Source organism: Chaetura pelagica, unplaced genomic scaffold, assembly GCF_000747805.2.
Source record: "Chaetura pelagica isolate M959 unplaced genomic scaffold, ChaPel_1.0 scaffold70, whole genome shotgun sequence".
NCBI lineage: Eukaryota > Metazoa > Chordata > Aves > Apodiformes > Apodidae > Chaetura > Chaetura pelagica.
This window is the reverse complement of record NW_009952265.1, coordinates 1,492,855-1,507,238: the sequence shown is the minus strand read 5'-3', so window position 1 is coordinate 1,507,238 and position 14,384 is coordinate 1,492,855. Positions and strand designations below refer to the sequence as shown.

General features: G+C 43.0%; 1 protein-coding gene across 2 annotated transcripts in view; it reads right to left on the bottom strand.

Annotated features, from left to right (window-relative positions):
- ACTN1 (actinin, alpha 1) overlaps positions 1-14,384 on the bottom strand; it is a 47,609-nt gene that overhangs the window by 32,786 nt on the left and 439 nt on the right. For both annotated transcript variants that reach the window (XM_010007678.1, XM_010007679.1), the window contains exons 2-5: positions 9,525-9,644; positions 2,226-2,312; positions 1,553-1,640; positions 529-607 (exon numbers count right to left, since the gene is read on the bottom strand). In XM_010007678.1, the coding sequence (XP_010005980.1) occupies positions 529-607; positions 1,553-1,640; positions 2,226-2,312; positions 9,525-9,644 (374 nt within the window). The remainder of the gene's footprint in view (positions 1-528; positions 608-1,552; positions 1,641-2,225; positions 2,313-9,524; positions 9,645-14,384) is intronic.

Genomic DNA, 14,384 nt, shown 5'->3' with positions numbered 1-14,384 from the left:
AGTGTTATGGCAAATGCTTTTCTGGCACTTGATACCAACATGCTAGAAGAAGGCCAGTACGGCATGCAGACAGTCGAGTGCTAAGCTGGAAGCATGTGACAAACGTCCAGCGAGGGCACACAGACCGCTTAAGGAGCTTTGGTACTTGCACACCAGGTAACTGGTTTCTATCCAACTCTCCACAGAAATGCTAAGCCTGATTTGACTCACTAGTCTGTGACATTAGCACAGAACTAGTCTCACATTTGGTGTTACTGAATTTGCCAGCTTTTGCTCATCAGCTAGGACTGGGGCACGTGCGTCTCATGTAAGGCAGTCTGAAAGCAGGGAAAGTCAAGCAGGAAGCTCATTAAGTTCACGCTTCACTAAGAAGCCTGAATGTACTGATTCATCCCTCCTTCCTTCCCCCCAGTCCTGCAATTGCCGGCTTGTGCTGAAGTTCTCCAATTATGTTCATCAAGCTAATTCTTCTCCCTCTTTACTTCCAAGGAGCCAAGCATCTGGTCTGATTCACAAATTGAGTTGTACCTTTCGTAATTTCCCGTAGTCGATGAGCTCTGGACGGTGTCTATGAATTAAAGCGCAGAAACCAAGGCCGTCCTTCCAACTACGAGACAAAAGAGAGCACAATGAACAGTGTTCAGCCAGGGACAGACACAGTGACAGGCATGAGCACAAGGGAAGGCAGCAAGACAGCAGAATGACTAAGTCTAGTTTAGTTTCTAGCTAACAGTGCTTCTCTAACTGCTGGGAAGGAGCCACATGTTGTACCTGCATGAGACTGCAATAAAGATTCCTGTCAATCCCTGCAAAAATCCACTGTGATTAGGACTTGCCTTTTGCATTCCCCCCTATTTTTTGCCAGTTCTCTGTGCTGAACTCTCTGTGCATGTCCTGTGGAGCATGGAAGGAAAACTATAGAGCTCAGGGTTAAAAAAAGGCATAGATACAAACCTTAAAGGAGCAACAAGTGAATTCCTTAGGGAAAAGGCAAATGCCCATAGTTAGTTCCTCTATAGTATGGGCTAGCATGGATGGCACTTAAGCTCTCAAAAAAGTGCTTTATATTTATAAGGTTCATATAGGACACCAAGAGGTGCCAGAAAAAGCCCTATTGTGTAGAATCTTCACTGGAACATCTGCCAATTTTCTTGCCAGTAGAGCAAGAAAACCTCTCATCCCTTCCCAACTTGGCCATATTATAAAGTTTCTGGTGCAGCCCTAATTTCATGGCTTCTAATGTGTTCTGAGTTTTCACAGAGAAAAAGCTGTCTTGCTTAGCCCATGGCCTGTATGCTGCTTTCAGAGGACTTAATGCTCTGAAGAACTTTACAAAAGCAGCAACTGTAACTAGAATGAGGAACTGGATGTTGGCACTTGGATCCTCTTTTAAACACCACCTTTAATTTCCTAGGTGTCTCTCTGGACTACACTATTACTGTGTTATGTGCATCTGCATTGTCTTGGGAAGTCTGTCAGGAACGTTGTTGAATATACCAAGAGACACATGAAAATAACAGATTGTAAAGTTAAGGTCTTGCCTGTAACTCACCTGATATGGAAGTTCTGGATGTTTACATTTTTGTAGGGGGCTGTCTTCCTCTGACACCATAACAAAAGTCCTTCTTTAGCAGATGTCTCTAGAGAAAGCAAGCAAGCAAGCATACCAATTACCTCATTTTCTTAGAAAGCAGGAGTCTCTAAAGCCTATGCTAAAAAACACGACCAACTCTTCTTTCATGGAGACTGCACTGTATTGTGCTTTATTTAATTTCACTTGTCAGAAAATTTGATTGGAAGAGTCAACTGCGACAGTTTTGTTATGCTTATTATTTTCTTAATGAGGTTCTGCAACAAGGAGAGAGCTTTTCAGGATTAGAGAGAAGAGTTTTGTAGGACTTATAAGAGACAAGTCCATTTGCAGTGCTAGTCCCTGTATCAGCCTGCAAGAAATGCAACAGATTCCAACATCAAAGTTGGCTTTCAGGTATAGCCATCCCTTCGAGCTGCTCTTAAAATATCTTACAACAGGATGTGAACAACTCTTCTTGGTATACCTGAACCAGACCAGAAATGTTACTGAGACAAAAAGATATCTTGGGAAGGGTAGCTCCTTACGATCTTTCAGTAGCTCACCTAAGGGCACACTGGGCCTAAGTGGCAAAGCCTTTTAGCTACTCCAATTGTTCACTGTTGAACAGTAACTGGAAAGAACTAATATTTACCTTCAACAGAGATATCCTGAATGGCAAAACGAAGGATGATGGTCCAGATCATTCCAAGAGTCATTTTTACGTTGCCATCCACGATTTCTATGGGGAAAAAAAAAGTTAGAGCAGAAATAGAGGCATCGAGGCTGCAAGTACAAATCCAGTAAAATAGGAGCATTGGGGAGTATTCCCTCTTGCAGATGGGAGAACCAGAATTCCAGCTGAAAACTGTTCTTCCCCACTTCCTCAGATGTTCTACTGGTACAGCAGAGTCTTGCTCAGCAGTACCCAGTAATCAGACTGCTTCTCTTGCAGTATAATGTTGATCATGAAACAAACACCTGTGATCCAAAAGACCAGGAACAGGGACCAATTTAGATCACTGTAATTCCCCACAGCGGCCTAAAAACACCTTGTTCAGGTTTCATTCCTATCACTTAGAAGCCATGTAAGCCAACTTGGGACTAAGAAAATCCTTCCTCTCTTACTTATGTCTACTCCAGGTTACCTACATAGCTGTCCCAGTGTAATTATACCAGAAGAACCAGGGAGACCTCCCAGTGCAGATGACCTTTGACAACTGGTTCTGTCACGTGATCAAGATACCACCAAGAAAACCAAGAAATACCAATATTGTAATTTCAAATGAGCCTAAATGCTTGTTGCTTCAAACCAGCCTACATAGGCCAAACTGCTTGTATAGGACTCCTTTCCATCACGTAATTGCTGAAAGACACAAGTATATTCCTCAAGTAAACACATCCTGCTTTGAAAAGGAAGCAAAGGCTCAAGCTGGCCAGCCTGAGCAACCCGTAACATAAACTGTTAAGCAGATTGTGCTTTATTGCTCCTTGGACTCGGCAGTATGAATCAGCAAGGGTCAACAACTTGGAGCTTTCAGAAAACAACTGCTTGCCTGTGTGAGGTATGATACAGGGAGAAGCCCTGGAGAAACAACAGCCCAGAAAGGGACTTCCACCATCTATAGATTAGTGCCAAACAGTTTGAACTCTGAGCAGCTGGGTCTCAAATGCTGATCCTCAGCATCTACAAAAATTCCACACAGACCATAGATACATGTTACAAAATTTACAGCCTTTACTTCTTTCGGATAGCGGAACTAGCCAAGCTGCCTTCTCCTGCTCATTCTCTGGACAGTTCCTGCACAGCAGAAGGATCTTTCACAAACCACTGACAGGTTACAAGAGTATTTTCAGTACGAAAAGGGGTAGAATTAACCTGTTGCTTGAAGGTAGAATAATTCAAAACCTAATACAGCTGCCAGAAACCTTTTTGTACTATGGTGGACATGTCTCTGTCAGCACTTCCATGAAGCTGCCCAAGCCTTGGGACAAAGATATTTGCAGTACAGGCAACCTTCACATGTCTGGATCCTGTCACAAAGATAACAATACTTGAATTTTTCCTTTTTAATCCATTAAAAAAAATTATTTTCCTCTTATGAAAAATTTTGAAAATGTGAACCTCAATGTATTCAAAACCAATAGACAAGTAGCATACACCCCAAACACACTGTTTCAGAAACCATGTCCATCTGGTCCAAGTTCCAGAAAGCCTGTGATTTATATACATGTGGTGTCATTTCCAGTGTAAATTAGAAGGATAATCTCTGCTGTGCTTTGACATACATCTGCATTAGGGATTTACAGATTTAAAAGACAGAAAACAAGACACATCACCTTGTTCTACTGCAAGAAGCTCCTGTGTCCACTCCTTTCTGCACTTAAGAGTACAGACAGATATCTTTGTGGGGCAACAAGCTGCCCACAATGAAATAGCTTAATGACTTTTCACTGCAGTACAAAAGAACTACAGATATTGTTGGTGGCATGAAAAAAACAGTTTGCCTGTTGACAGTTTTCTTGCAAATGAATTTTTACAGGTATTTTAGGTCAGGGGTTGTCCACTAGGCTGATGTGAGAAAATATCATGTGATGGCAAGTATATTCAGTTCTGCACTCTTTACATTCTCCACCCCTCCAATGAAGGACCCCAATCAACTTAAAGGAAAATCCTCACTATTATTACAAATACTTGAGATAGTACAGCTAAAATAGAAAATAAAGCATCTGTTCTTCAGCTTGTTTTATTCATGTGGTAGATCTCTGTGAGGATTTTCAAAAAGCAAAATACTCCAATGCTTGTAAAAACCACAGCAGTTGTCAGGGGGACCCTGTGGTATATCCAAGATCTGAAACTAAATCGAGCTGTTCATTTTAATGGACTAGCTTAAAATCTGATGGCAATACTTAAATGTTCGAAATTCTTAATGAACACTAATGCATCAATCACTAGGCTGAAACAGGTAATTAATATTAGTGTTCCATGGATTTTAATTAGAAATAAAGGTCAAGATACTTCCATAAAACCAGATGGAGTTAAGTTGCTAATGTGACATTAGAACTCAGCTCTATGCTCTGGTCACATTCTCAAATTCCAGTTTCATAAAGTTAGCTGATGAAATTAAAGTGGAAAGTATCTCTCCTACCCCAGCACTCTACATTGCATTACTCATTTAAAAAGGAAGATGTGTGCTCCCTCCTTCTGTGTTTGATTCTTCCTTAGCAGTGCACCAAAGCAAAGCTGCTCTGGAAGCACAAAATATTTCCATCACATCAGCTCTACGTGTAATTTTACTTTTCCTTGACACACAGAAAACCCACCACCTACCAAGCAGATACTGATGTCAGTGAGATAGATTAGTGAGTGATCCATCCCGGGATGCAGATTTAACCAACCACATAATCCCCAATCCGTTTTTTAATTTATTTTTTTTCCATTAAAATAGTTGACAAAACTGTTATTATTTGTTAGAAGTGGGCAAGCAGTTTTTTTTTCATTTCTAGAGTTACAAATCTTCTCCTGGCAACCTGGTTAAAGTCAGCCAGCCTGATCATAAAGTCTGTATGATCTTTGGCCCTCAGTCACTTGGTTTTACACACTTGCATTTCCCAATGCCAACCTCCTTTTCCTTCAGGAACCCTTCAGCTGCTGCCAATCTCTTTCTAATATAGTGGAATAGGGCCAAGAAAAGTGAAAAATGTGGTTGCAAAACAGGTTTGCACGAAGCCTTCTGCTTCCTGGTGGTGATGAGAAAGCAACTCCACAAGAATTGTTTAAAAAGTTGAATGCAACACTTCAAAGCTAGAACCATGTAATGCTTCATTAAAGATACCGTGTTTGTTCCTTGCTGATACAAGTAAGTCTCAGAAATGTGAGTGCAGTTCATGTATTAAAAGTCAGGCAGTATCTTCTGCCTGACTGTGCTTTCCAAGTGCTCTTCCTAGGCAGGACCTCCACAAGTGTTATGGGCACCTCCTCCACCACCAGCAGCTGTTGCCTGAATGGCAGCAGCAAGTACATGTTAATAATGTGATGTTCATTCAGTGCAGGGGTGGATCAGCTGATGGCTAAAGCTGATGAGGCATCTGCATCCACTAGAAGGAAATGTTTTGCACCAGTGAATGCGCTTCCACCCAACTCCCAGGACTGTACCAAATACCACAAACAAAATATGCAAAAACTACCCAGTCCTCTCATTCATCTGTTTGACAGTCGATTGAGGGCCTGACCAATAGTCAGTCCGTAGGAGCCAGGCTGGTTGGCTACATGCATGTGGCTTTTAAAAATGACACCATCTATTTAAAATGCATGAGCTCATTTTGGGAAATGCAAAAACGATTAAGCTCACTGTTCTACCCTGGCCTGGGTACTCAGAAGCAGAATCCAAGTTATAGAAACTGTTATCCCTCCACTTCTGACTTGGCCATGACAGCACAGCCTCTGGTTACCCCATGGAGAAGAACTTGCAGGGGATGAACAACTGGCAGGATAGCATCACGATCTGGGAATTGGAGACAGAGCAACAATGGTGACACAAAATAAAGACTGCTCTGCATTTTGTTTATCCTAACAAAAGCCAAATAAAGCAGGACTAGCATCCGTGCCCCTGTCTCCAGAAAGCATGTTGCTAATGATGGTCCAGCCAGATTTAGGACAGATGGTTGGCACTGATGATGGGGTCATACATCTTAATTCCCTAATTGCGAGCAAGCAGGAGACAGGGACAAATGTAACACTATGTTTCACTCACTGACATGCAGAGACCTCATTTTACCCCTCTTTCCACTGTCAAATACATGCTTGCTCTGCCTGGTGCTTCAGTAGGTGTTTTGCTCAGATGGGACTTGTGGAATTCTGCAAATCTCTAAGCTTTATGTCTCCCTTCACTTGCATAGGTGAGGATAGGGTTCTGTTTATCTGAAGTTATCCTTATGCTGAAATGAGCCACATCTGTTTAAGAGAGCAGCAACTTTCTATGAAGATCAGAGGTGCAAATAAAACAGTCTTAGGGTCACATACTTGACCTCTTCAATCTGGTAAATTGCAGGAGCATTTGACACCAGTATGGAATCTATTACAGCAAAAGAAGGCTCCTGAGGTGTCAGATGACAGTGAGATTAAAAGGCAAATGAAAAACCATTTGGAAGCTGCACCAAGCTAAAGCCTTCCTTGATCCAGATTTACACAGATCTGCTGTATGCCACAACTGCTTTGATCCTATGGAGTCTGGCAAAACCAAGACTTTAAGAATAATCTTGAATTTTTAATAGTCAAATATGGTTGTAACAAAGCAGCTCTTAACCTCATTGCTTATTCTATTTTGCTTAGTTCACCCTCCATTTAATGTGGACATGGAATATGTCCTGTGCTCCTGCTGTGTGTAGGAAGTCCTCCTCAACTCTGGTTCTCATTCAGTGGGATACATCTGCAGAGTTTGGCTTGTAAGCAACAGAGAGAGATCCTTACTTGATGAAATGTGAGATAAATGCCATGAAAACATTTTTGCTGGTCTTAACTCTGATTAAACACAAGGTTCAAAAGGCTTAAGTGGACCTGAGAGTCTCCTTGGGATTCTTTCTGGAGCTTATTTTTTAATCACAAAAATATTAATAAATAAAGCCAGGACACTGATGGTGAATGCCATTTGTCTGTTGTATACAAAGATCTATGGCTGGGTTGCAGGCCTTTCACACAGGATCCTGCCACCCAGCAGATATCCAGAGATGGAGAAAGCCACCTCAAGGTGAGGAGTGTGCTGCCCTAGCCAGTACCACCATGCTGCAGCTGGATGCTGGTTTTCTCCTCTGGGAGAAAACCCACATGGAAAACTCCTAGATCAGTCCAACCTGACCAAGGCATTCATAGCTCATTTTCATGGTGAAGTGTTATGACTGCTTCACTGCCTTTTATCTTCTACTTTGCTGCTGTGCGATGCCTTCTTAAAGTCTGAAAGAAGACCCTTAAAATTCATGCTCCAGGAAGGTTTATAATCCCTTCCATGGACAAAGTTACTGCTCAGCTATTCAAAGTAAAAGTCTATTTTTACAGCTGGTGTGTCATTTACTGTACACCAAGCACACGGACAGACAGGGAAGAAGCCCCTGCAGCACATTATGTTTCCTGGTGACAACTAGAATGGCCTGGGCTTGGTCTGGGTGCATGGGCAGGTGTTGCGACCTGGGGAGCCTGTGCTGTGATGGCATTTAGATGGCCAGGAACATTTGGCAGGGGAGGTCAGGATGACTGTTCAGACATCAGGGCTTCCATCACAAAGTGGCACCTCACAGCCTACTGCTGAACAGGGTAACTGCTATGAATCCATACTGAATAACTGGGCCCTGGAGGTCTTTGGTCACAGATCATTTGACTTGCAAATGATTTCTACATGCTGTGAGCGTAGAGTCACAGCTGATTAAGGAGAAGAGCTCAAAAGAGAAAAATCCAGTGGAAGGAGACAAGAAGGCAAACTAGTGCCAGGGAGAGCAGAACCAAAACAAACAAACAAACAACAACAAAACAAAAAAGGGAACAGAGGAGGGAAGACAGGTTTTATGTGTGCTCTAGACTCCCAGAAGGATCCAAATGTCTGTCTGAGATCCAAATGACAGCAGGAGCTGTCTTAAGGTAGAAGATCTCTGACTCCAGGTCCAACTTCAAGTTTGAGATGGGTCCCATATAGATAGGGGTTACTGTATCAGACACTGGATCAGTCTTCTTTCTAAGGGCACAAAATGAACAGAGATATAAATTTGTGCTAAATAAAGAGTACTTAGAGCCAGCAATTCCCTCAGGTTGCTTCCGTAGGAAAAGCTGAGAAAACTGAAGGAAAGTTTTGCATGCAAAATATCAAGATAATTGAGCCATTCCCCTCTTGTATTTTCCTGTTACATACCAAGCACAGCAATTAAGCATCTGCAATGTCCCTGGACACTAATTTCAAATTGTTCCAAAGTCTCCATAAACTTCAAGTTGAAGTAAAGGTCTCAGTAAGGCAAACATAAGCATCTTCAGTAGGTGAGGTATTCTGTCTGATCCAACACAGAACAAGCGGACCACAGGATAAGCACAAGTCTTGGGGATGTTCCCAAGAGCACACCTGAAAGGCCAAAACTGGGGACTGCACGCTGACACTGCTCTGACCATCTGGGATAAGAACAGACAGAGCTCAGCCATGCAACTACATAACTCTCCTGGACTGCATCACGGGCTCACTTCCTGGCTCTGTCAGGAGTTTCCCTGGATAAACCACATTTTTCCATCTGTAATATGGAGATAACAAACCTCCCTCATTTTCTGTGGTCACTGTAAAGACAAACCTAGAAATACTACAGAAAGTGTTTCCACAGCAACAGTGACAATATGAGTCCATAGGCAGGACTCACACACAGGTCCAGAGCAGAGGAAAACATGTCACAAAAACACAAGCATGATGACAAGTCGTTAAGGTTTATAAAAGAACAAAACATCTTACTAACTTGCAAACCTTTGTAGGTCTTGGGTGACATATTTGTAAAACATCCACTATCTTTGCTAAGAAGACAAAAATCCTACACAACTCCCTGCTGACTTCAAGATCCACAAGTTGATCTTGAGGGCATCTCAGGTGCTGCCTGCAATGGTGTCTCTGCAAAGGTGCACAGGATTCCAGCCAGAGCACCCAGGTTTCTGGGGTGCACAACAAGAAGCCTCAAAGTCCTGAAAATTGGAGCCTCTGGGGCCACCCTTGACCTGACCAATTAGCCCAAATAAGAATCAGGTTTGACAGCCTGGTGTGAAGGTGGGATTTAAATACAGAGTAAAAGCCAAATATATCCCCTGTTTTCCTCCGTGGTTTATTCTTCAAGGCCATGTTAGGGCTAGGGAGGCACAAAGGGAAGTGATATACAGCTGTGAGAGAAAGACAATCATTAAGCACAGCTTAGGCCCTGACAAATCAGCTTATTTCTTTACCTTCTGCTCCAATAGATACTAGTTTGACTCCTTTGCTGGCAATGAAATCCAAGGCCTTGTTCACATTGGATATCTTGTGCACTCGCATTTTACCTCTTTCAGGCTTGGCCAAACGTTCACCTAATAAGAAAAGAGACAAAAAAAGTATTAGAAAACAATTCTGAACCTTTTCTGCCCTGGTTGGTTTTTCCCCATGCTGGTGGCTTCTGTTGTTCTGCCAGGCAAAGGGTAGATCTCCTTGCATCCTTTTTTGACAGTGAATGCAGGAAAGCCACACTCACTGTTAAGCACCCCCAGAAAGCATCAGACAGAAAAGTAGCTTTTTGTTGCATCCCAGATAAAATAATAACAGAGGAACCATCAGCACCAAGCCCTTCTACAGCAGGTTTGTATCAGAGGTGAAAAGGTCCTTCAAGACCACAGTGAGCTAGGCCATGGAACTAACCTCTGTTCCATTAACCACAGATAACCATGTCTGGAAATGACGCAGACTTCCCTCTCCCACAAAGATGAGTGATGAGCTCCCCTCCAGCACTTACAACACCTGATTTACAAAGCAAATCTCTCCTTCTTGAAAAACCCTCCAGTCAAGTATGAGGGTGATCTTTTATCTTGCCTTTTCTCTTCCCCAGCCAGGATACAGACCTCGTACCCCTGTAGTCTCTGCGCTGAATGGCCACAACTGCCTGTATCAGAAAATAAATTCACTTCTCTGGCAAGGGGCTTTGGAACTTTAAGGACTGTCATCTCAACTCCTTTCCACCACGTTTAATGTATTTCTAATTCTATGCAGTGGTCTTTTACACAGTGGCATGCATTTTATATGCTTATATTAAGGCAGAGAGAGGGAAGCAGCCCAGCTCTGAAGTAAGAGCAGGTAAATCAATCTCTGATAGAAATGAATCTTAGACAAATGCCAGCTCCTAACTGGAACAAAGCTGGAAGATATGGAAAAGCACTTTCTGGACCTTATTTATTTGAACGAGTTGCATTAAGTGCAGTCATGCCCCTCTTCATAGGCTGCCTGTAACTGTGCTCACAGCTTACTTTTGCTAACAGTAATACAACATGCAGAGTAAGCAAATTAAAGCTCAGACATACATAGACTTTTGAAAGGAACCTCTGTGAGAAATATAATTAGATGGGACAATCAGGAACAAGCTGTATGTGACACACAACACCAAAAAACGGTGCAAGCACATTTTGCACTTTGAAAAAGGAGTTATAATTAAAAAGAGATCAAATGGGCAAGTCTAGGCAAGTAATTATACTCACCTGACCTATACAATTCCAAAAGTCTCCTGCTATCTTGAACCTGAATATTTATGTCAATGTGAACTAACTCAAAATCTTTGAGGCTTAAGAATGAGAAATAGAAGTACTTCCTAAAGAACTCTTTTTCATACTAAAACTGGATGCCTTGTTTCCTAACAAAGGAGTGAGGAAAAGCTAAAAGGGAGAGAAACAGACTACCTCCATAGCTGTGCCCTGCAAAGAAAAAAAGTCTGAAACTGAAAATCCTTTAAAAGTGTTTCAGTGATTACTGTAGGCTGGCTTCATTAGCTTTCAAGCTTAAGGATAAAACCAGATCCACATTCAAAATGAATCACTGATGTCTGACAAGAAAAAAAAAATTATTTATGGTACTGCCTCCATCCCAGGATTAAAAAAAATCTCTTTTGCTTTAATGGAGTCTCAAGTACCTGCCATGGTATGTTGCTTTGTTTTTCCATTTGGATAATGCTAGGTGTTCTAAATAAAGGTGGAAGCATTTTTTGTGACAGATTCACAGTGACACTTTTACAAGTTGTTTCACAACAGACTTAAGCAGACCTATGCTGCCAAATACCAACAAATGAGTTGACCCAGCAAAAAAAAGCCAAAACATTTTCTTCAGCTGATGTGACTGTAAACTAGCCTTGCAAAGAGAAAAATAAAGAGAAGAGATTAGGTTTCAGCTGGAACAGCAAGCCGATGCCATTCACCTTGTGGCCACATGATGTGCTGCCAACAGAAGGGAGAGCAGGATTGTTCCCTCTAACAGCAACACGATCCCCAAGCAGTTGATGGTGATTGCAAAACTGCAGTCTCCCTCTCTCAAATACCACAAAAGGATATTTGTTTTAGAAGTCCCCAAACCCGACAGCTATTTCCTTCAGACTTGGACTTGATGACAAATGTAGATTTCCAAAGAAAAGCTTCATCTGATTCCATGCTATACATTATTAATGATGTCAACTGTTAAAAAGAAAGCCTACTAGAAATATGTTCTGCTTTCAGCTATTTGCATCATTGCTTTATTTCTCAGTACTTCTCCCAGCTGAGACAATGAAAATGGTCTACTTGCTTCCATGCTCTGATTCTTACGTACTAGCTCAAGGCTGTACTTTAAAGGCCAAACAATGCAAGGAAGTGTTGGCATAGAAGTTGTTTACAGCAAATTTGTCTAGCAAAAATTTTAATTAGTCATTCCTTCTATTTGGGGGAGCAGGGGGGAAGCCTTACAACTTTATTTGAAAAGTACTAAATATAAGCTTAGTCTCTTTCAGTCTTCTAGTATTATTTTTAAAATGGCTTTGTCAGGGGAAGGAAACACATGCAATGAAAAAACAAAGTGTGTATTTTGGGGCAATTTCTAGTAGGGGCTCCACTATTACTTCCCACACAGAGGCCAACAGGAGAGTACTCACAATGAAGAAGTCACAGGTCTGTCTGTGGAGCTTCTCCCACTGCAGAGTGGCAGGGGAGCAAGGGGTTCTGGCTGGGCTGCAAGAGGACCTGTCAGCAGCACAGCTCACCACAAGAAGGTATTGAACTGAGTAAAACTGAGATGCCTTCATGTTGCAGAACATCACCACTTTCCATATTTTGGAAAGTTGTGTGGGATGAGAAAACTGCTTCCTACCTGCCCCAGCTGCCCCATTGTGACAGATCCCCAAAGACAAGGGGAGGGTCTGCCCAGGTCTCCCACAGCCTCAGAAGCACAGTCTCTTTCCCATCCCAGGGTCTCCAGCAGCTTCCCTGATGCAGGCTCCATCCTTCCTCCCATGGCAGCAAAGGAAGACAGTGCTCCCTCACTCCTGCACACCCCAGCCAGGTGGAGGAGGTGCCCCCATCCTGCATAGCTCTCAGCCAGCCTTTCCCAGCACTCTCATGGCTGAAGGCTATTCTGGCCATCACCCTCTGGGTTAGAGGAAAAGATCAGTCTGCCTCAGAGCAACCCTGCCCACACCAAATTCCCAGCAGCAGATCTGCAGTCCCTCAAAATACAGGAAGAGAAAGGTGTGGAGTGAGCCAAGAGATGAAAAGAAAGGCCAGAAGCTAAAACTGGAGGGCTAAGAGCCATCAAGAGACTCAGCCTTTTGGCAGGTGAGTAGTGGCCAAGGAAAGAACACACAGGCACACCCTTGCTGGACAGCAGGAGACTCCTTACCCCCACACTCTCAAGCTGGACCTGCTGCTTCCCAAACTACAGGCCAAAGGGGCAACTGGAAGGAGGCTCCATAAAAGCAGCAGGGCTCACAACTGGAAATAGAGGTGCCAATGATGGAAATGAAACGGGGAAAAAAGCCACTCTGCTAAATTTCTCCTCTTCTTGTAACGTACCCAGGAGAACTGTGCCTCTAGCTTCTGGCTACAAAGAAATAATGCTCAGATCCTAGCGTGTGAAGGACCGTGGCCTCTGGTGAGATGCATCTCACAGCTGCTCCCCACGCTTTTGCCAGCTGGTCACTGGGCAGCAGGCTGCAGCACAGAGCCACTCACCAGCAGGTGGGGAAATGTCATCCACACCACCAGAGCAATTGGAAGCCATACCTTCTTCCCAAACTGAGGGGGGTCCAACAGGCCCTGTGCCAACAGGCTCCCAAAGGGACAAAAGGAGAGGAAGAGCGAGAGATGAGGATAGGAAACTAAACACTGCGAGAATAAGAGACCTCCCACTTTAGCACCAAGCCTCATCCATCCTCCCCTGTTCACGAATCTCTCCTCTATTTTTGAGTTCAGCAATTAGTAACTAAGCTGCCAAGACCCACCTGCCCTAGCTTCTATACTGCAGCCCCTCCTCTGCAAGGGGACATAAATACAGAAAATAAATGAACAGGACTCTGCTACCTTGCTTCTTACTGGCAATGTGAGTGCTACAAAGGTCTGATAATTTTTTTAACTCTGATCCCTCCAAGCCACCAGCATAGGCAAATCCCCTGAGGTTTTAACCTATATTTGTACATTCTGAAAAACATACTACTGACAGCAACTTCGTAGGTGCTGTCAAAGGGTAAGGGGAAAGGAGGTGAAGGGGGGAACAGAGGGAAAGCAGCCTGAGTGCTTCTATCATGGCAAGTTTATTGAAAAATGTACCACGAAGGCTGGGAGTGCAAGTCACTGGGTTGCTATTACTGGCTCAAAAGCCACCAGAAGAAAGTCTGTGAGCATACAGCCCCAGTTTCACACATAGTCTAATTCCCCTCGATGCCTCCCACAATACTTTACTAAGGTATTTATCAGCACATCAGTAGGGATTACTGCTGATATGAAATAATCCCTGGGAGATACATGTCAAGTGGCAAGACATTTGTGAAAGGGAGTGAAAACAAATGTGACACAACTTGTTCATGGTACAGTTTTTATTTCGGACTGGGTTTTCTGGGATTTTGCTTTTCTTTGGGAGTTTTTTTTTCCCCTGAAGGCTTGAGTACTGAGCTCACATCGGAACGAGAATGGAAAAACTTCAGTCACAGCTGAAACTGAATGACACAGAAGATTTACTGGTTTGACTTCCCACTTCCAATAACTTCTGTCCTATTCCCACTGTCATGTGGCTTTGGTATGATCTGCCAGTGCAGCATTCCCACACTCTTT